This window comes from Mobula hypostoma, chromosome 24 (genome assembly GCF_963921235.1).
Source record: "Mobula hypostoma chromosome 24, sMobHyp1.1, whole genome shotgun sequence".
NCBI classification, from domain to species: Eukaryota; Metazoa; Chordata; class Chondrichthyes; order Myliobatiformes; family Myliobatidae; genus Mobula; species Mobula hypostoma.
In genome coordinates this window covers 4,610,848-4,633,939 of record NC_086120.1, presented here as the reverse complement: position 1 = coordinate 4,633,939, position 23,092 = coordinate 4,610,848, and the positions used below count along the sequence as shown (strand labels likewise).

The 23,092-nt window shown below is 43.5% G+C and overlaps 1 protein-coding gene across 4 annotated transcripts in view; it reads left to right on the top strand.

The window, feature by feature from the left end:
• Positions 1 to 23,092, top strand: part of palm1a (paralemmin 1a) — a 334,532-nt gene that overhangs the window by 257,073 nt on the left and 54,367 nt on the right. For all 4 annotated transcript variants that reach the window (XM_063032807.1, XM_063032806.1, XM_063032808.1 and 1 more), the window contains exon 4: positions 6,895 to 7,025. In XM_063032807.1, the coding sequence (XP_062888877.1) occupies positions 6,895 to 7,025 (131 nt within the window). The remainder of the gene's footprint in view (positions 1 to 6,894; positions 7,026 to 23,092) is intronic.

The window sequence follows — 23,092 nt, the reverse complement described above, 5'->3', positions numbered from 1 at the left end:
GAAAATGGCTCATGGAGGAACTCCACAGATCTCAGGAGGTTCACATTGGGGCGGGAGAGTGATGCAGAGGTAGAGGAGCTACCTCTCAACTTCAGAAACCTAGTTTTAATCCTGACCACAGGAGTTTGCACATTCTTCCTGTGACTGCATGGGTTTTCCCCACATCACGATGATATGCAGGTTGGTAGATGAATTAGGATCTGCAAATTGCCCCTGGTGTGTAGATGAGTGGGCGGTGGTAATGTGTGGAGAGTAAAAATGGGTCAGCATGGACTCAGTGGGCCAAAGGGCCTGTTTCCATGCTGTATGACTCGGTGACCCTATCATCACCCAGGTCACCTGCTCTGACATTATTCGATCTTGTTGTTCAAAGGTTTCCATAACTACACACAAGACGGGCAAGAAGCTTCCTTTCAGAACTGGAGATGTAGAACAGTACAACAGAGGACCAGGTCCTTCAGCCCACTGTGTCTGTGCTGACCATGACGACAATCTAGCCTGCATGTTATCTGTATCTCTCTGTCCCCTGTCTGTCCAAAGGCCTCAGAAGTTTCTGACCACAGCCCCTTTCTGCTTCTCCTCCACGTAGCAAACTCCTGGCCCCTTTTCATCACCACTATTATATTTCTGAAGGAACAGCCTCTTTTTCCACTTCTCCTACTGTGTCAGGGATTCAGTTTGAAGGCAAATCAAAAAGCTTTTGAGGTCATTCCCATATACCAGCTTGCAGGCTGAGGCCGTTTCTGTATCCCTGAAAGTACTCCAGGTCTGAGATAGAAGCTGAGTTTGAGCTTGCACAGTGCCACCTACGTACAGCCAGAATCACCCCCCCCCCACCCACCCCCATTCTGACTACAAAAGGCCAAGAACCTTCTTTGTAGTATGAAAGGTCAAGAAGGCTTAGACTTTGCAAGTCAAAGGACTGCAGATGCTGAAAACTTGAAATAAAAACAGAAACTGCTGGAAACACTCAACAGGTCAGGCACTATCTGTGGAGAGAGAAACCAGTGAAGGCATGGAACATAGACTGTTCCACATAGGTAACGAAAAGGCAGGCATAGCAGGGGATGATGTGGCTCATGGCTATACCTTGAGTTTGGCGAAAGACGGAGAAGGGTGGCGGTGGAGGGGAGCTAGTTACGACTTTTGTCGAGAAAAAGCGGAGTGCTTTAAGGCCTTCTTGATAGTTGACAGAAGTGTAAGGGGACTAGATTCTTGATAGTTGACAAAAGTGTAAGGGAACTAGATTCTTGATGGTTGACAAAAGTGTAAGGGAACTAGATTCTTGATGGTTGACAAAAGTGTAAGGGAACTAGATTCTTGATAGTTGACAGAAGTGTAAGGGAACTAGATTCTTGATAGTTGACAGAAGTGTAAGGGAACTAGATTCTTGATGGTTGACAAAAGTGTAAGGGAACTAGATTCTTGATGGTTGACAGAAGTGTAAGGGAACTAGATTCTTGATGGGGGGATAGAACATACATGGGCCCCAGTTATGCCTACTTTTTGTTTGCTTTGTAGAACACTTTATGTTCCAAACCTTTTCTGGTAATGCTCCTCAACTCTTTCTGTGCTACGCTGATGATTGGTGCTACTTCATGCACCCGTACTGAGCTCATCAATTTCATCAGCTTTGCCTCCAACTTTCACCCTGCCCTTAAATTCACTTGGTCCATTGCTGACAACTTTCTCCCCTTTCTCAATCTCTTTGGCTCCAAGGTGTTGTAACACTTCCAATATGTCGGTCCACGGCTACCTCTGTTGCCACAATGAAGCCACTCTCAGGTTGGAGGAGCAACACCTCATATTCCATCTGGGTAGCCTCCAACCAAAGAAAGGAAATTTACAAAATTATGAAGGGTGTAGATAAGGTAAACGCAAGCAGGCTTTTTACACTGAGGTTGTGTGGGACCACAACAGAGGTCATGGGTTAAGGGTGAAAGGTGAAAAGTTTAAGGGGAACATGTGGGGAAACTTCTTCACTCATAGGGTCGTGAGAGTGTCGAACAAACTGCCGGCTTAATGGTGTATGCAAGCTTGGTTTCAATGTTTAAGAGAAGTTTAGATAGGTACATGGATGGTAGGGGTATGGAGGGTGATGGTCCCAGTGCAGGTCAATGGGAGTAGGCAGTTTAAATGGTTCAGCAAGGATTAGATGGGCCAAAGGGCCAGCTTCCAGGCTGTACTTTTCTATGACTCTATGACTCTATCTCTGGAGACAAATCGTCTACTGATATCTTTTATAAACCTACCAACTCCCAATGTTATCCTGACTATAGCTCCTTCCATCTTGTCTCCTGTAAAAATGCCATTCCCTTTTCTCAGTTCCTTTGTCTCCAACACATCTGTGCCCATGATGAGATCTTCTTTTCCTGGACATTAGAGATTACCTCCTTCTTCAAAGAACAGGGTTTCCATTTCACTACCATTGATGCTGCCCTCGCCCATGTCTTCTCCATTTCCTAACATTGCCCTCACCCTAGTTTCCTACTGACTTAACAGAGATACAGTTCCTCCTGTCCTCACCTACCACCTCATGAGCCTTTGTATTCAGCACACCATTCTCCACAACTTCCACCATCTTCAACAGGACCCTACCACCAAACGCATCTTTACCGCCCCCCCCCCCCGACTCTCCACTTACCACAGGGACCATTCCCTCCATCATTCCTTTGTCCTTTCATCCCTCCCCACTAAACTCCTTCCTGACACTTAACCCTGCAAACTGAAGAAGTGCTACACCTGCCCATTCACCTTCTCCATCTCCATTCAGGACCCCAAGTTGTCCTTGCAGGTGAGGCAACACCTCATCTGTGTACTTTTTGGGGACATCTACTGTATCCAATGTTCCCAGTGCAACCTCCTCTACACAGATGAGACCCAACATAGATTGGGGCCTGTTGTGCACCTTCGCTCTATCCGTAAAAAGCAGGATTTTCTGGTGGCCAACCATTTTAATTCCAATCCCCATTCCCACTCCAACATGCTGGTCCATTGCCTCCTCTACCACCCTGATCAGGCCATTCTCAGGTTGGAGGATCAACACCTCATATTGAACATCAAACCTCCAGTAACTTTTCCCCCTCCCCTTCCCTCTTCTTCAATTCCCCACTCTGACCCCCTCATACCTCTTCTCTTCCCCTCATCTGCCCATCTCCTCCCTCTGGTGTTCCTCCTCCTTTCCTTTCTCCCATGGTCCACTCTCCTTTCCCATTACATTCCTCCAGTCCTTTACCTTTTCCACCTATCACCTCCCAACTTTTTACTTCATCTCCCCTCCCACACTCACTTGGCTTTTCCCATTACCTCTAGCTTGTATTCCATCTCTGATGCACCTTCAATTACTCCAAAAGACTGGAAGTAGGGTAAATACTGAAAGGCTTTTATTCGCAGTAAAACGTGACCTCCATGCTGAGTGTCTGCCCCTGGACTGAGGGGGAGGAGCAGGGCAAAATTGCCTTTATTCAGGGGTCTGTGGGAGGAGCCACAGGGGCAGTCAGCAGAGGGACGTGTCCAGACAGGTAACCCAGTTACAACATGTTTTACCACAATCTCCACCATCTTATTCTGGCTTCCTCCCCTTTCCTTTTCAGTCCTGATGAAGGGTCTCAGCCTGAAACATTGACTGTTTATTCGGTTCTGCAGATGTTGCCTGACCGCTGAGTTCCTCCAGCATTTTTTGTGTGTTACTCTGGGTTTCTAGCATCTTCAGCATCTCTTGTTCCTGTTGTTAGATTTGTCTTTTCATCTCTCCCCTAGTCAACACTTTAGGGTCCCAAGCATTCTTTCCAGGTGAAGGTTATGATTCTCCCCTACTTGTTCAAGTCTAGCATAATGCATTTGGTGTTCACAATGTGGTCTCTTTCACATTAATGAAATCAAACACAGGTTGGGTGATCACTGTGTGAAGGACTTGTGTTCACTCCTCAGGAGTGACCTTGCTTGCTGTTTTAATTCCCTATCCATCTCCTACTTTGGCCTGTCCACCTGTATCCCATACTGTCGCAATGAAGCCCAGTCAAAGCTTGGAGAAGTCTTCATCTTTCTTCTGGGCACCTTCCAGCCTTCCCATTCAATACCGAATCCTCCAGCTTCAGCTGACTTGCTCTCCCTCTGTTTGTATCAGAACTGCGCGAGGTCAGAGAAACAATGAAGGGCTGATGCTGTAAACTTGAAACTGACAGCATTCACGGAGAAAGATACAGAGTGTGACCTCAGATTAAGAGGTTATTCAAATTAAATACCAGTCCTGTGCTGATGTACCCTACTCGTTCACTGCAACTTCCAAATGCGCTGACCTATTGCAGAGGATCCGTCACGGTTCTGACACACACTGGAAAGGCTGGAACTGAGAGTTAGCTGGTGTGGATCCAGGCTGAACCTGCACAAAAGCTGTTGCTCCTTGAGTTAATGGTCACTCCGTTTCAGCAGATTAGCTGCCATTAACAAGCACTTAACGCTCTGTCCTAGTTTTTAAAAAAATTAGTCGTCTCCAACCTCACCTTTTGTCTCCCTGTCCCTTCTCTCCCAAATGCCCTAGTTTTGATAAAGCCACACCAAGGTGATACTCTGACCGGCTAAACTGCATTTTCTGCTTTTATATTCAATGAGCCTCCTGGTACTCGTGGCCGCGGTGTCTCTTTGCTCTGCTTACTCCTTGAAAACTCAGCCATTTCAATGTAGATTTGTTCTATAACTCCATATGAAGTCCATAACAAATGTGATGGAAGAGTAGAGAATAGTGCTTTGATTTTATAAAACAGAAAGCACATTGACATGAAACTCCTAACTGCATCATACCCAGATGTTGCCACAGAGAATCACGGTGTTCATTAAATTCAATAATATTGTATCCAGTTCTGTAGGCTCACTCGGCATGAGACTGACAATATTGGATTATGATGTCTTGCCTGCCTGCTTGTTATTTACCATGTGCTTGTCACTGGATTTCAAGGAAATCCCTAACTAATTTCCTGATGCAATTCGTACTGAAACATCGGGAGGCAATGATTGTTCTCAAATCAGTGCAGAAACACAGCAGTTCTGATTGGTTCATGCGGCTATTATGATAACCCAATCGCTGAAATAAGTTCATTAATTTGAAGCTGAACTGTGCGTAGTGTGATTTACATCTCTTCACGTATCTAGGTCTCTCCTGTTGATGTAAAAAGCACCCTTACCTGAATACACAACTACCAGGAATAAGTGCCGACCCTCTGTTGCTGACTGATGGGTCACAGGCAATAAAGCTGACAGGCCTGTAAATAGATCTAAATCTGTGTTAGTGCTCTGTTCAGCGGAAAGAACCACAATTTCACTGAATACACTATTGGCAGAGAAGCTGTTCCATGGATTTATATTTAGGGCCAAACTTCAGACAAATTCTTAGTTGAGGAGCAGTGGAAGCAAATGGGGTGGGCATCGAGTAATAATCCTCTGGGCTTCTGAGGACTCTGAAAAGAATCCCACATCGTCCAGACTTCATGCAGAAGTATTGGCAAAATTTCTTACCCACGTTATGGTAGATTTAAGAAATCTTTTAAAAGCTGCCACAGATAGACTTGATAACTTGAATGAATTCAGTCTGGTACAGTTTTGGTAAGGGGATCCGTGACTTCAGTACTGACCTTGCAGAGTGTTGCCATCAGTTCCTGCCAGTATAGCAGGAACCACACTTTTGACGAGGAATGCAGGCTTATCCATCTCACTAGAGCTCTTAATGCTTATTTAGTGCCTGACAAAAGGGCAGGGTGCCAGCAGATGGCTGGGCTGAAGTTTTTAAACTCGGCTTAATATACAGCAGATGTTATTATTTTAGCAAACCACCACCACATCACTGAGGCTTGAGTTAATTTACAAATTGTGGTGAGGTTTCGACCAACTGATTGACACAGTTTTAAGTGACTCCACAGGAAGATTTTATTCTCAAGCTCTGTACGGGATATGGTTGTACCTGGTTTTGTTTCAGCAGATGATCAGGGATGAATGAGAGCTGAAGCAAATGCAGAGGGTTTCATTCAGGTCTCAGATATTGTGGCTGGTGTTCTTCAGCTGATGGTGGTCTCAGCTCATCAAAACGGTGGGCAAGGAACTTCAGTCAGGGTGAGAGATGTTCAAGAGTTAGAGCCAGGAACTTCCGGATAGATGAGCTGATAAAACCAATATAAGTGGTACCCATGGACATCAACTCATTTAAATGACCAATGCTCTAACCAACAGAGGAAGGTTCCAAGATTAAAACCTTTATGAGCATCTACGTTGAGCTAGGTGATCTCTTGTTCTGCTCCCTTGGAACTCCAAGTCTAAGTGTGAAGTCAGAATGAAGGCTTTGGACAACCAGGCCATTTAGGAAGGTGCATCCCACTACCCTGTTCTTATTTTGTATTTTTACTCAAACTATAAATTAGGTTAACCAACAAAATAGGCAGAAACTTGGAAAAAGAAGAGGAGGAGTAACTCGGAGGTGGATGAATGAGGTGCTATGCCACCAACAATGGGATTGGGCCCAGTCCAAGATTAGCCACTCCCTGATAATCGAGGAATGGGAGCTTTGTAGAAATTATTGTTGACACCAGGTGCAATCACATAACAGTAGTATTTGTGGATAGTATACAAGAATGTAAGTGCAGGATACAAAAAAGAAAATCAGATTTTCAGTCATGATCTATCTGTTAATATTGATCGGATAAAAGCTGTGGGTGAAAGCTGTGAAATTGTATCTCAGGGCAAGGTGAAAGAAAAGTTGGCAAACTCCTCACCCATTGAAAATAGAAAGGTAAATTGGAGAAGCTCACTACTATTATGACTGCAGGTCCACCCATGTATTCAATGAGAGAGCCCGGAACTCATGGAATACTGTAGCTCCAGCTGATTCCAATTTCTTATCTTCAACAGTCTAAGGCTCTGCGGGAACGATGGCTCCTGGAAGGAACTCCTTCTTCTACATCAGAGGAGGACCAGGGAATGAATAAACAGTTCCAAGAGGACAACATCAAAACAAAACAGTTGGAGGAGACCATCCAGAGGTAACTGGCATGATATCTATGGTCATTATGTTTCTAATATGAAGCAGGCAGGCACCTGCCAAGTTGTCACCTATCAATTTATTACTGCCTGCTGGAACTGGTTATCTGTGCATGTAACAAGAGGTAGCATCATTTACCGGATGTACCCCAATGCTAGATGTAATCAAGGGATTTTATATTAGCGTAAATGGCGTGGCAGCGAGGTAAACGGTAGAATAAGGGGGCCTGGGAAAACCAATCCATAGTTTGTTGAGAGTGGCATCACAGGAAGGAAGGGTCATAAGCAGAGTTTTTGGCACATTGGCCTTCATATATCAAGACATCCTAAGTCAGAGTACAGGAGTTGGAACGTTATGTTGAAGCTGTGCAAGATGTTGGTGAGGCAGAACTTGGAGTATTGTGTGCAGTTCTGCTCACCTACCTACAAGAAAGATATCAATAAACTTAAAAGAGCCCAGAGAAAATTTACAAAAAAGTTGTCGGGTCTTGAGAACCTGAGCTATAAGGAAAGGTTGAATAAATTATAATTTTATTCCCCAAAGAGTCTGAGAATAAGGGGAGATCTTATAGAAGTATGTGAAGTTATGAGGGGTAAAGATAAGGTGAAAGCATTCAGATTTTTCCCCTCAGGCTGATGAGACTGGAACTAGAGGTCATATGTTTAAAGTGAAAGGTGAAATATTTAAGGGGAATATGCAGGGAAACTTCTTCACTCAAAGGCTGGTGCAACTGTGGAACAAGATTCAGATGGAAGTGGTAGATGTGGGTTCAATTGTATCACTTAAAAGAAGTTTGGATAAGTACCTGGATTGGAGGGATCGAGTCCAGATTTCACAACATGTGCATTTTGTTAAGATAGTAAGGTGCTCAGATCTGATATGATGAGACAGAAAAACACAACACCAATTATCTACTTAGAACTACAAAATTCTGTTCATGAGCACAATTCAAAGTTCAAAGTAAATTTTATTATGGAAGTACATATATGACACTATATACAGCCCTAAGATTCATTTTCTTGTAGGCATACTCAACAAATCTATAGAATAATAACTCTTAACAGAATCAATGAAGGACTGCCCAACTAGAGGTTTCAACCAGAACGCAGAAGACAACAAATAGTGCAAATACAAACAGGAGAAACAATAATAATAAATAAATAAGCAATAAATATTGAGAACATGAGATGAAGAGTCCTTGAAAGTGTGTCCATTGGTTGTGGGAACATTTCAGTGATGAGTAAGTGAAGTTGGGTGAAGCCCTTTGGTTCAAAAGCCTGATAGTTGAGGGGTTGCAACTGTTCCTGAGCCTGGTGGTGCAAATCCTGGGGCTCTTGTATCTTCTTCCTGATGTCAGCAGTGAGAAAAGAGCATGTCCTGGGTGGTGGGGGTCCCTGATGATGGATGTTGCTTTCCTGTGACAGCATTTCATGTAAATGTGCTCGATGGTTCAGGGGGCTTTACCCGTGATGGACTGGGCCATATCCACTACTTTCTGTAGAACTCTCCATTCAAGGGTATTGATGTTTCCATACCAGGCTGTGATGCAGCCAGTCAACATACTTTCCACTGTACATCTAAAGAAATTTGTCGAAGTATTAGATGTCATGCCAAATCTCCTCAAACTACTAAAAAAGTAGAAGTGCTTTGTAATTGCACTGACATGCTGGGCCCAGGACAGGTCTTCTGAAATAATAACACTGAGGAATTTAAAGTTGCTGACCCTCTCCATCCCTGATCCTCCAGTGAGAACTGGCTCATGGACCTCTGGGTTTCCTTCTCCGGAAGTCTATAATCAGCTCCTTGGTCCTGCTGGCATTGAGTGAGAGGTTATTGTTATTACACCGCTCAGCCAAGTTTTCAATCTCCCTCCTGTATGCTGATTCGTCACCACCTTTGATTCAGCCAACAACAATGGTGTCGTCAGCAAACTTAAATGTGGCATTAGAGCTCTGCTTTGCCACACAGTCATAAGTATGAAGTGAGTAGAGCGGGGGACTAAGCACACAGCCTTGTGGTTCACCTGTGCTGATGGAGATTGTGGAGGAGATTTTGCCAGTATGCACTGACTGGGCTCTGCAGGTGAAGAAATCCAGGATCCAATTGTACAAGGAGGCTCAGAGGCCAAGGTCTTGGTGCTTATTGATTAGTTTTGAGGGAATAATGGTATTGAATGCCGAGCTATGATCGATAAAGAGCATCTTGATGTTTGCATCTTTGCTGCCAGATGTTCCAGGGTTAAGTGAGGAGCCAATGAAATGGCATCTGCTGTGGTCCTGTTGCTCTGGCAGGCAAATTGGAGCCGATCTAAGTTGCTCAGGTAAGGGTTGATATGTTTCATCGCTACTGGGCAATAGTCACTGAGGCAGATCGCCACGCTCTTCTTGGACAGCCATGGAACACGGGACCCGAGCCAACATGAGTTGGGGTTCACTTTAAGAGGCTGATCTGACGTGATGACATAATTATATACAGGATTTTGTCACACTTTGCGTTCAGCTTTTTGGAGTTTAATAAATAAGTCATCAGAGTTACGCCTCACATCATTTAATTTGTGAACATCTACAATGGTATACAAGCCCTGCCACAACTATTGTGGATCCTCCGTTGATTCCGGTTTGGTCCGGAATTGCTACTTCACCTGTGAGATGGCTTTCCTGGACCTCTTGTAACTTTCTTGGTTACCAGACTGGAACGCCTCTGATCTGACTTTCAGCAGATTTTGAATTTCGTCATTCATCCGAGTGCATCTGACTGGGGAAGAGGGGATGATTTTGTGGGGACACACTCATCTACAGCTGTTTTAATAAAGTCTGTTATAACCATATTCATTCATTCAGATCCCTAGATGAACATAGCCAAGTCCACTGACTCGAAGCAATCCAATAGTCGCTCCTCTTCCTCCTGCAAGCACCCCTTTGTTGTCCTAATCTCTGGATCCTTGCCCTTCAGCCCCTGCCTGTATGCAGGTCAGAGAATCACAGCCTTCGGCTTGTTATGCAGAGTGAGGAGGTGATAGACAGGAGCTACCGGAGGTAGTCACCCTGGGGCCACAGGAGACAGGTAAGTGGGTGACCGTGAGGAGAAGGAAGGAAGGGTGTCAGGTAGTGGAGAGAACCCCTGTGGCCGTCGCCCTTAACAGAGGCCGTGCCTCTGGCATTGAGTCTGGCCCTGTGGCTCAGAAGAGTAAGGAATGGAAGAGACGGTCAGCGGTAATAGGGGACTCGATAGTTAGGGGGACAGATAGGCGATTCTGTGGGTGCGAAAAAGAAACAAGGATGGTAGTTTGCCTCCCAGGTGCCGAGGTTCGTGATGTTTCTGAGCATGTCCACAATATCCTGAAATGGTGGGTGAGCAGCCAGAGGTCGTGGGACCTATTGGTACCAATAACATTGGAGAAAAAGGGTGGAGGTCCTGAAAGCAGAATACAGGGAGTTAGGAAGGAAGCTAAGAAGCAGGACCTCAAAGGTAGTAATCTCGGGATTGCCGCCTGTGCCACACGACAGTGAGTATAGGAATAGAGTGAGGTGGAAGATAAATGCGTGGCTGGAGGATTGGAGTGGGGACAGGGATTCAGATTTTTTGATCATTGGGACCTCTTCTGGGGCAGGTGTGACCTGTACAAAAAGGACGGGTTGCACTTGAATCCAAGAGGGACCAATATCCTGGTGGGCAGGTTTGCTAATGCTATTGGGGAGGGTTTAAACTAGATTTGCGGGGGGTGGGAACCGAAGTGAAGAGGCAGAGGATGGGGAGGGTTGGAGCACAAGTAGAGACAGCTTGTAGGGAGTTTGTGAGGAAGGATAGGCAGATGTTAGAGCAAAGATGTGCTCAGTCTGACAGTCTGTTTTAATGCAAGGAATATCATAAACAAGGCGGATGAACTTAGAGCGTGGGTCAATACGTGGAACTATGATGTTGTGGCCATTACAGAGACTTGGATGTCTCAGGAGCAGGAATGGCTGCTGAGTGCACCAGGCTTTAGATGTTTCAAAAAGAACGGAGAGGGAGGCAAAGGAAGTGGGGGTATGGCATTGCTAATTAGAGATAGTGTTACTGCTGCAAAAAAGGGAGAAGTCATGGAGGGATGGTCTACTGAGTCAGTGCAGGTGGAAGTCAGAAACGGGAAAGGGGCAATAATTCTACTGAGTGTTTTTATCAACCCCCTTCCCAATAGTAAAAGGGATATTGAAGAGCAGATAGAGAGGCAGATGTGGAACGGTGCAATAATAATAAGTTTGTTGTGGTGGGAGATTTTAACTTTCCTAGTATTGATTGGCATCTCCTTAGCGCAAGAGGTTTAGATGGGGTGAAGTTTGTTAAGTGTGTTCAGTAAGGTTTCCTGACACAGTATGTAGATAACCCAACTAGAGGAGGGGCTGTACTTGATCTGGTATTGAGAAATGAACCTGGTCAGGTGTTAGATCTCTCAGTGGAGAGCATTTTCGTGGTAGTGACCAAAACTCTATCTCCTTCACCATAGTGCTGGAGAGGGATAGGAACAGACAATTTGGGAAAACATTTAACTGGGGCGGGGGAAATATGATGTTATTAAGCAGGAACTTGGGAGCCGATGTTCTCAGGGAAATGCAGAGCAGAAATGTGGCAAATGTTCAGGGAACATTTGCATGGAGTTCCACATAGGTATGCTTCATTGAGGCGGGGAAAGGATGGTAGGATTAAAGAACCATGGTGTACAAAGGGTGTAGAAAATCTAGTTGAGAAGAAAAGCTTATGAAAGGTTTAAGACATTAGGTACTGTGATCTCTAGAATGATTACAAGGTTGCTAGGAAGGAGCTTAAGAATGGAATTAGGAGAACCAGAAGGGGCCATGAGAAGGCCTTGGTGAGCAGGATTAAGGAAAACCCCAAGGCTTTCTACAAGTATGTGAAGAGCAAGAGGACGAACCGTGTGAGAATAGGACCAACCAGGTGTGATAGTGGAAATGTGTGCATGGAGTTGGAGGAGGTAGCGGAGGTACTTAATGAATACTTTGCTTCAGTATTCACCAGGGAAAAAGATCTTGGCAGTTGTAGGAATGATTTACAGTGGACTGAAACGCTTGAGCAGATAGATATTAAGAAAGAGGATGTGCTGGAGCTTTTGAAAAGCATTAAGTTAGATAAGCCACTGGGATCAGATGAGATATACCCCAGGCTACTGTGGGAAGAGAGGGAGGAGATTGCTGAGCCTCTTGCGATGATCTTTGCATCATCAATAGGGAAGAGAGAAGTATCAGAGGATTGGAGGGTTGCAAATTTTGTTCCCTTATTCCTTTTCAATATTTTTATTTGTCTCTACATAGAAGAATACAGAGTACAAGAAAGTATATATAAAAGTTCAAAAAAGAGAAGAAAAACTACCAATTACATTATATCTATCCATAATAACAATCTCATTACCCCGTATTCATGTAGGTTAGTCAATAGTTATATTGAAATATACTAATTTATTACAAAAAAGAGTCTAACCCCTTACCAAGACCGAAGCTGCTTATTAAGGAGAAAAAATGGCAAAATACCTTCTCGTATAATAAAAATTAATAATAGCCAACATCTAAATTTAAACAACGAATTGAGGGTTTTGAAAGTTTTGAAAATAATTCAGAAAGGGTCCCCACAATATCTGAAAGCCTTGACGAGATTTAGAAATTGAACAACAAATGTTCTCTAAATCTAAGCATGACATAATGTCGCATAACCATTGAGCATGAGTAGGAGGACAAACATCTTTTCATTTAAACAAAAGGTTTCCTTGTTCAAGAAAGGGAGAAGAGATAACCCAGGAAATTATAGACCAATGAGTCTGACTTCAGCAGTGGACAAGTTGATGGAGAAGATCCTGAGAGGCAGGATTTATGATTAGGGATAGTCAGATGGCTTTGTCAAGGGCAGGTCGTGCCTTATGAGCCTGATTGAATTCCTTGAGAATGTAACAACACACATTGATGAAGGCAGAACAGTGGATGTAGTGTATATGGATTTCAGTAAGGCATTTGATAAGGTTGCCCATGCAAGACTCCTTCAGAAAGTAAGGAAGCATGGGATTCAAGGAGACCTTGCTTTGTGGATCCAGAACTGGCTTGCCCACAGAAGGCAAAGGGTGATTGTAGATGGTTTGTATTCTGCATGGAGGTCAATGACCGGTGGTGTTCCACAGGGATCTGTTCAGGGACCCGTCCTCTTTGTGGTTTTATAAATGACCTGGATGAGGAAGTAGAAGGGTGAGTTAGTAATTTTGCTGATGACACAAAGGTTGGAGGCGTTGTGGATAGTCTGGAGAGTTGTCAGAGATTACAGTGGGACATCGATAAAATGCAGAACTGGGCTAAGAAGTGGCAGATGGACTTCAACCCAATGTGAAGTGGTTCATTTTGGTAGGTCCAATTTTAAGTCAGATATAATATTAATGGTAAGAGTCTTGGCAGTGTAGAGGTTCTGAGAGATCTTGGGATCCCTGTCCATAGGACACTCAAAGCTGCTGCGCAGGTTGACAGTGTTGTTAAGAAGGCGTATGTTGTGTTGGCATTCATCAACCATGGGACTGAGTTCAAGAGCCGTGAGGTAATGTTACAGCTGTACAAGAACTTGGTCAAACTCCACTTGTAGTACTGTGTTCATTTCTGGTCACCTCACTACAAGAAGGATGTGGATTCTATAGAAAGAGTGCCGAGGGGATTTACAAGGATGTTGCATGGATTGGGGGGAGTACCTTATGAAAATAGGTTGAGTGAACTTGGCCGCTTCTCTTTGGAGCGATGGAGGATGAGAGGAGATCTGATAGAGGTCTATAAGATGATGAGGGGCATTGATTGTGTGGATAGCCAGAGGCTTTTTCTTGAGGTTGAAATGGCTAACACGAGAGGGCACAGTTTTTAAGGTGCTTGGAAATAGATACCGAGGGGATATCAGTGATAAGTTTTTCACACGGAGATTGGTGGGTGCGTGGAATTCACTGCCAGCGGTGGTGGTGATAGCGTATACAATAGGGTCTTTTAACAGTCTCTTAGATAGGTACATGGAGCTTAGAAAGTAGAGGGCTATGCGGTAGGGAAATTCTAGGCAGTTTCTAGAGCAGGTTACATGTTCAGGGCAACATTGTGGGCCAAAGGGCCTGTAATGTGCTGTAGATTTCTATGTTCTATGTTAAGTGATCAGATTCCTGAAATGCGATCTGGGCATGGAACAGTTGACATTCCTTATTTTACTGTAACAGTGGTTTAGTATGTTGGGACCTCTGGTGCTATAGGTTATATGCTGATGGTAATTAGGTAGGGTTTTCTTCAAGCAAGCTTGGTTGAAGTCTCTGACTATGATTTGAAATGCATCAGAATGGACTGTTTCTTGTTTGGAGACAGCAGTGCAAGCATTAAAATACTTTTCTAGGTATGGGCACACCCCACTCACTGCAGCATACCTCCCGTTCTGCCAATCCACGGAACTGCTTGACGGTAAAGGTCAAAAAGCTGCCCCTCGAATGCTCTAAATTATACCCTTTCCATTGATATTAAGCGCTGCGGTAAGTGAACCAATACATAGCACCATGTCAATCCACTGAATCAGAACCAATCATCACTTGTCACCACTCTTCACAAGTCCCACCCCTGTGTTGAACTAATCTTCATGTTGTTCATACAGTAGTAATACAGTGTTGTTCATCCTGCAGCCAATTCTGTTACATCCAAGGCCACAGTGGTGCTGAGACATTCAACAAGCATACAGATTAACCCTTTAAACCCCTTTTCAGATATATAAAGAGTAAATGAGAGGAAAGAGTGGATATTGGACCACTGGAAAATGAGAGTGGAGAGACAGGGCAACAAAGAAATGGTGGATGATCTTAATAAGTATTTTGCATCAGTCTTCACTGTGGAAGACACAAGCAGTATGCCAGAAATTTGAGAGTGTCAGGAGGCAGAGATGAGAGTAGTTGTTATTTACAATGAAAGGGCTCTTGGGAAACTGAAAGATTTGAAGGTAGATGAGTCACCTGGACAGAGGTTTAGAAACCCCAGGGTTTAGAAAGAGGTAGCTGAAAAGACTGTGGAGGCAGTAGTAATGACCTTTTAAGAATCACTAGATTCTGATATGGTTCCAGAGGACTGCAAAATTGTAACTGTCACTCCACTCTTTAAGAAGGGTAGGAGGCAGAAGAAAGAAAATTATAGGCTGATTTCAGTGGTTGGGAATAGGTTGGAGATGGTTTCAGTTACTTGGAGGCACATGATAAAATAAGCCAAAGCCAGCATGGTTTCCTTTAGGGGAAATCTTGCCTGACAAATCTGTTGGTGTTGGAATTCTTTGAGGAAATTACAGGCAGATAGACAAAGGAGAGTCAGTGGATGTTGTTTACTTGGATTTTCAGAAAGCTTTTGACAAGCTATCATTTATGAAGCTGCTTAACAAGAGAAGACCCCAAGATGCTAGCACGAATAGAGGATTGGTTGATTGGCAGGAAGCAAAGAGTCAGAATGAAAGAGGCCTTTCTGGTTCACTACCAGTGACTAGTGGTGTTCTGCAGGGACCACATCCTTTTATATTTTATGTCAATGATTTGGATGGCAGAATTGATGGCTTTGTGGCAAATTTTGCAGATGATGTGAAGATAGGTGGAAGGGCAGGTAGTTTTGAGGAAGCAGGGGAGTCTGCAGTGGGACTTAGATTAGGAGAATGGGCAAAGAAGTGGCAGATGGAATATAGTGTAGAGAAGTGCATGGTCATGCACTTTGGTAAAAGGAATAAAGGTGTAAACTATTTTCCAAACAGGAAGAAAATTCAGAAATCATAGGTGCAAAGGGACTTGGGAGTCCTTGTGCAGGATTCTCTGCAGGTTAACTTACGGGTTGAGAAGGCAAATGCAATGTTTGTACATATCAAGAGGACTAGATTATAAGAGCAAGGGCATAATACTGAGGCTTTATAAGGCATTAGTCAGACCGCACTTGGAATATTATGAGCAGTTTTGGGCCCCTTGTCTAAGAAATTATGTGCTGGCATTGGAGAGGGTTCAGAGGAGGTTCATGAGAATGATTCTGGGAATGACAGTTTTAATGTATGAGGAGCATTTGATGGCTCTGGGTCTGTACTTGCTGCAGTTTAGAAGAATGAAAGGGAGGATCTCATTGAAACCTATCGAATATTGAAAGGTCTAAATGGAATGGATATGGAGAGGATGCTTTCTAAAGTGGGTGAGGCTAGGACCAGATGGCACAGACTCAGAATAAAGTAATGTCCATTCAGAACAGAGATGACGAGGAACTTCTCAGCCAGGGGCTGGTGAACCTGTGGAGTTTGTTACCACAGACAGTTGTAGAAGCCAGGGCATTGAGTATATTTAAAGCAGTGGTTGAAAGATTCTTGATTAGTCAGGGCTTTAAAGGTTATGGAGAGCAGGTAGGAGAAAATTGAGTTGAGAGGGATAATAAATTATTCATGCTGGAGAGATGTAGCAGACACGATGGGCCAAATGGTCTAATCCTGGTCCTATATCATGATCTTATGGTCTCTACAATACAATATGTCAGTGATAATAAACCTGATTTAGATTCTGAGATACAGCTACATTGGACCAGCAGAAGATCAGGTTGGCATGGAGTAGACGGGCTGAAGGGTCTGTTTCTGTACTGAAGTACTCTGTGACTCTGACTCTGAAGCAGAGGGAAAATAAAAATAAGAGTAAAATAGATCAAACATGGGGGTGTTCACTGATGAGAGTTCAGTGTGCAATCCATTAACAACTACTCAGCCTACGGATGGTATTCGTGAGGTGAAGGCAGTCCCTGTTCTTCGGATTCTGGTAAGGCCAGGCTTTCGATTGGAAAACAGAGAAATGGGGAAACACATGATCTGAGATTTTAAAATGCCTCCAGTCCTAGGTTTATAGGTGTGGACAGAACAGAAGTTTTTAATGCCTTCGAATAGGGTTCTTGGCTGAGAAGGTCCCCTCAAAAATACCTGCAGCCTTTTAATAGTTATTCTCCTGGGCAGCTGAGCAGGGTCTTTTAGCATCCCCATCAGGCCTGAGTTTTAATCTCATTTATCCCTCTTGCAGGAGAACATTGGCTAAGAGGACAATGTAGCCCATGGTCAATGGGTGATGCAGCAGTCTTGTAACATACACCACTTGGTCTTGAGTCCCCTCCCTGCAATACAGCACACAATGGTGCTCACCATCAGCCCACCTTCCTCCGCTCCAAGCAATACAGCACTCGACAGTTATTAAAGGCCTCCCCTATCTCATGTTAAAAACTGAGAATGGATTCAAGCAAATAAGCATGGTCCTACTGCGCCCTGCCATACTGGGCTGAGAAACCGCTGATGAGATTGCTAACAGGCCTGCTCGGTCACTGCCCAGCACTGTGAGCCCTAGCGTCATACGTTGTGCAAAGTTCAAAAAACTATATTTATTTTCTTTTAATCACAACCTTTCGGGGAGCCCCGAGCGACCTCTCACAGAACCCAAGGGTTCCACGGAACCCCAATTGAGAAACCCTGATCTCAACTTTCAATATTCGATAGGCTTCAAAGAGATTTCCCCTCCCCATTCTTCTAATCTCCAGTGAGCACAGGCCAAGAGCAATCAAACCCTCCCCAGATGTTAACCCTTTCATTCTGTAATGAAAATTATTGAAAAATTAGTTATGTGTTCTTTTCTCATTCACTCTGGGTGTTTGCATATGTATCCACAAAAGAGACACTGCACGTGCATTCAAGGCCAAGAAAACACTTTATTAGAAGTAGTACAAATGTAATAGAGAAAGGAAAATAAAAGTCTACAGTAGTAGCAGTGCAGAAAACAAAATAGTGCTGATCATCTGATCTCTGCAATGCTGGAGAGGAGCCAAGAATCTGACAATCCTACAGGCAGTCTGTTTTCTTTCTGTGACTTGGCCTACAGTACTCTAACCTTCTTGACATACTTATCCCTTTCTTCTTAACTCTAGCATGAGTCATGACCTAGCTGAAAACCAAAACTCTCTCCCCCCACACAAAAAAAATGCCCCTTTCAAAACCCTTCAAAACTCTTTACACAAGTACTATCCCATCCCTTGGTTGTAACAGCTGCACTCCCTTATCTCTTACGACCTCCAGCCCAGACGAACATGTTTTTCCACAATTTTCCATTATTATGTCTGCAGACTTGTACTTCCTTGTCATTCCCAAACATTGTTGTGGGCTGGTTCTCTGCACTTTCTCTAAACAATCCCACTCCAAACTAACACCGTTCTGTTTTACAGGCTTCCATTTTTTTTTAGCATATACCAAGGAGGAATCACATTTCTGGAACCATTCTCGTGATCATCCTCTACACTCTCCAATGCCAGCACATCCTTTCTTAAACAAGGGGCCCAAAACTGCTCACAATGCTCCAAATGTGGTCTGGCTAATACCTTATAAAACCTCAGCATTCTTGCACCATGGTTGTGTTGTGGTTAGTGTGACACTGTCATAACGCAGGGTATTCTGGAGTTCGGAGTTCAGAGTTCAATTCTGCCTTCGTCTGTAAGGAGTTTGTACACTCTACACATAGAGTGTGTGGGTTTTCCCCAGGTGCTCTGGTTTCCTCCCCCAATCCAAAGATATACGAGTTAGTAGGATAAAGGGCCAAAGTAAATTGTCCCGACGTTAGGTTAGGGTTAATTGGGTCAGTCAGGGGTTGCTGGGGCGACATGGCTTAAAAGGTCAGAAGTGTCTGCTCCAGGTTGTAAAATAAAATATTCTTGTCCTCTCGAAATGAATGCTAGCATTGCATTTGCCTTCCCTATCACCTTAGGAAGAGTGATAAATACTGATTTTTTCATCTCTTCTGATATTATTCCAGTCTCATAAATTTCATTGATTAAATCAGTAAGTTTTTCAATTCCATAATCTTCAAGGGCGATAATTTGTTCTGTTACTAATTCATCAGGACCTGCTGCCTTTCCTTTCTTCATCTTATTTATTGCATTACAAACTTCAGATTTTAAAATACTTGGACCTTCAATGTTTTTCTTAATTTCTTGTTTTTCGCCTCGATCGTCTTCAAACAATTCCTGAATATACTCAGTCCATCTGTTCATTATCTCATCTTTTTCCATGATAATGGCACCGTCCTTTGCTTTCAAACAACCACCTGAAGAACTGAGGAGCTTTTTACCAGTGATATTCTTGATTTGTTGATGTAACCTTTTTGGATCTGTGATAGGGATTCTTTCTATTTGCTCACATTCCTGGTTTAACCATTCTCCTTTGGCTTTTTGACATAAGCTTTTAACTTTTTTATCTAAGGACTTATATTCTATAAGATTTGCTTTCTTCGGTCTCCTTTCTTCCATTAGATTTTTGATTTCATCTGTCATCCATTTACTCTTTGTGCTTTTTTCTTTTTTAGGAATCACTGACTTTGCTGATTCTACCAAGGCATCCTTTAGATAGTTAAATTTCATTTCTACATAATTGCTATCATCTTCAACAGATTCTATTTCTAGACTTTGAAATCTATTCCTTACTTCAATTGTAAATTTTTGTCTTAAGTTTTCTTCTTTAATTAATTGCAAATAGTCAAGGGATTGTTCAGGTTTTTGCTTGTTTAGTTTTTTAAGTTTTACTTTTACATGACATACTGCTGGGTTATGGTCACTGTTACAGTCTGCACCTGGATATGTTTTGCATTGAGTCACTGAGTTTCTAAATCTTTGGCTTATAGTAATAAAGCGAATTTGATTTCTAGTGTTATCACCTGGACTTTTCCAGGTCCACAAGCGTCTTGGATGGTTTTTAAAGTAGGTATTCATAATGACCTGATTATTCATCTTGCACCATTCTACCCATTTCTCACCTCTTTCATTTCTTTCCCCTAGTCCAAATTTCCCAATCAGTGGATTCAGTTTGAAGACTCCCTACCTCCTCAACACCACTTGCCTCTCCACCTATCTTCATATCATCTGCGAACTTGGCCACAAAACCATCAAATCTATCATCCAAACAACAGGAATTCTGCAGATGCTGGAAATTCAAGCAACACACATAAAAGTTGCTGGTGAACGCAGCAGGCCAGGCAGCATCTCTAGGAAGAGGTGCAGTCGACGTTTCAGGCCGAGACCTGACGAAGGGTCTCGGCCTGAAATGTCAACTGCACCTCTTCCTACAGATGCTGCTTGGCCTGCTGCGTTCACCAGCAACTTTGATGTATGTTACCCCTCAACCATTAGGCTCCTGGTCCGGTGTTGATATCTTCATTTACTATTGCTCTGAGTTGATTCTATGACCTACAGACTCACTGTCAAGGACTCTTTCAGCTCACGCTCTCTGTATTATTTTTATTTGCTCACTTTGTCTTCTTTTGCACATCAGTGTTTGTCAGTTGTTGTCTGTTTACGTATAATTTTTCATAAAATTTTATTGTATTTCCTTTTTCCCATAAAGAAAATTAATCTCAGGGTAACATCTATCTATACTTTGATAATAAATTTACTTTGAAGTTTGAAACTTGAATTAACACAAAACAAAACAAAGCATCGACTGTTTGTTTATTGCCTTCCTTTGATGCTGCATGAGCTTCTGGTTTCCTCAAGCATTTTCTGTTTGTTGCTCTGTATTTCCGGCATCTGCAGAATCTCTTGCATTTGTGGCTTCAAAGATTTCTAGTTTGAAAAATCTTAGCACTTTAATTTTATTTCAAAACTGCTTGAAGCAGTGCTGAAGACTCCGGGCCATCCCCAAGTTGTTCGATTACCGGGAGACTGGGCAGACTGTCCACACAGGATCTGCAGCCAGTCCCAGGTCTGGGGAAAGCCTGCCCCTCCAGCAGAGGGGCCACTTTACACCCAGACATCATCTCTGCAGCAGGGACTCCACCACTGGCCTCCTCAATTAAAAAAACTCTCTCCATCTAACTTGTTGGAGAGTTTTAAATATCTAGGCTTTGCGAATACAGTATCAATAGCACACACAGCAAGAGAGGGCAGATGGTGGGACCCCCCCCTTTTCTCAAGGGAGGTTCCTGAGACCTTTCACACTAGTCTCAACAGTAGCCTGTTCTGTGGAAAACTAGCACGATAAAATGAATAGTACTCATAGCTTTCCCGCTGAATACATGGTAACCTCCTTTTTCCAGTAAAATGTAGGATTGTCGCAGCAGGGAAATTTAACCACAAGCTTGCTCCTTGCCCTCCACTTGCCTGGATGAGTGCTATGCCAACTATACTCAAGAAGCTAGCTGCCATCCAGGAGAAAGCAGCCAGTCTGATTGACACCCCATCCACCAGCCTCAACACTCACTCACTCCACCACTGGGACACAGTGACTGCAGTGTGTGTCATCCACAAAATACACAACAGTTATTCCATAAGAACATAAGATATAGCAGCAGAGTAGGCCATTCAGCCCATCGAGTCAGCCATACCATTCAATCATGGGCTGATCCAATTTTTCCAGTCATCCCCTCTCCCCTGCCTTCTCCCCTTACCCTTTGACGCCCTGGCTAATCAAGAACCTATCTATCTCTGCCTTAAATACACCCAATGCCTTGGCCTCAAATTCCACAGACTTACCACCCTCTGACGAAAGTAATTTCTCCACATCTCAGTTCTAAATGGACATCCTGCAATCCTGAAGTCATGCCCTCTTGTTCTAGACTCCTCTACCATGGGAAATAACTTGGCCATATCTAATCTGTTCAGGCCTTTTAACATTCGGAATGTTTCTATGAGATCCCCCCTCATTCTCCTAAACTCCAGGGAATACAACCCAAGAGCTGCCAGAGTTTCCTCATACTTTCATTCTTAGAATCACTCTCGTGAATCTTCTCTTAACTCTCTCCAATGTCAATATCCTTTCTAAAATAAGGATCCCAAAACTGCACACAATACTCTGTGTGGTCTCACGAGTGTCTTATAGAGCCTCAACATCACATCCCTGCTCTTATATTCTGTAGCTCTAGAAATGAATGCCAACATTGCATTTGCCTTCTTCACCACTGACTCAACCTGAAGGTTAACCTTTTGGGTATCCTGCTTAAGGACTCCCAAGTCCCTTTGCATCTCCACATTTTGAATTCTGTCCCCATCTAAGTAATAGTGTACCCATTTATTTCTTCCACAAAAGTGCATGACCATACACTTTGCAACAATGTATTTCATTTGCCACTTCTTTGCCAATTCCCCTAAACTATTTAAGTCTCTTTGCAGGCTCTCTGCTTCCTCAACACTACCTGCACCAGAGCTCTCCAACTCATGATTAGTGCGCCAACATCCAGGCTGAGCCAACAGCATCACCCAAATTCATGATCTAAAGTACCAGAAAAGACGAGGGCAGCAGGCACATAGGAACCCCACCACCTGTAATTTCCCCTGTGAGTTGCACACCAGCCTGATTTGGAAACAGATCACCAGTCCTTCATTATTATTGAGGATAAATCCTGGAACAGCCCCACTTTGCCAGAAGGACAGCATTGGCTCACCGCCACCTGCTCAAGGGCAGTTAACGGTGAACAAAAAATAATGTCCAGATCCTGAAAAATGAACAAAAAGAACAGCACAGTGATATATCTGATTGGGGCATCTGCTTGTGTCTAATGCATCAATTGTACCTAGCTAATTCAAAGACACCATGACATCTGAGAGCTGGTAATATTTAATTTACTGTCTCTGTCTTCTGTTCGCCCTTGTGGTGGAGAAACCAATACCGCTTTAATGAAAACTGCTATACTGCTAATGTACTCATCTTTGCAGTAAATTATAAAGTGACCACAGTTTGTTGTTCAGGAGTTCTGCAGCCTATCAGAAGCAGCATTACTCGAGTACTTTAACTGTAGATTCGCAGAAGGTTCTCCCATGTTCACACGTGAATGGTCTTTGCACACCAACAAATCAACATCCATCTGCAAACCCCCTCTTCTCTTTCCAGCACCCGACATTTGGGACAATTCACTGCAGCCAATTAACGTACCAAAACAACTTGCCTTTGGGACTTGGGAGGAAACTGAAGCATTGGAAAGAACCTCATGTGGTCACGGAGAACATGCAAACTCCGCACCGACCGAACCAGAGGACAGGATCGAACCTGGGTCACTGGACCAATGATGCAAGG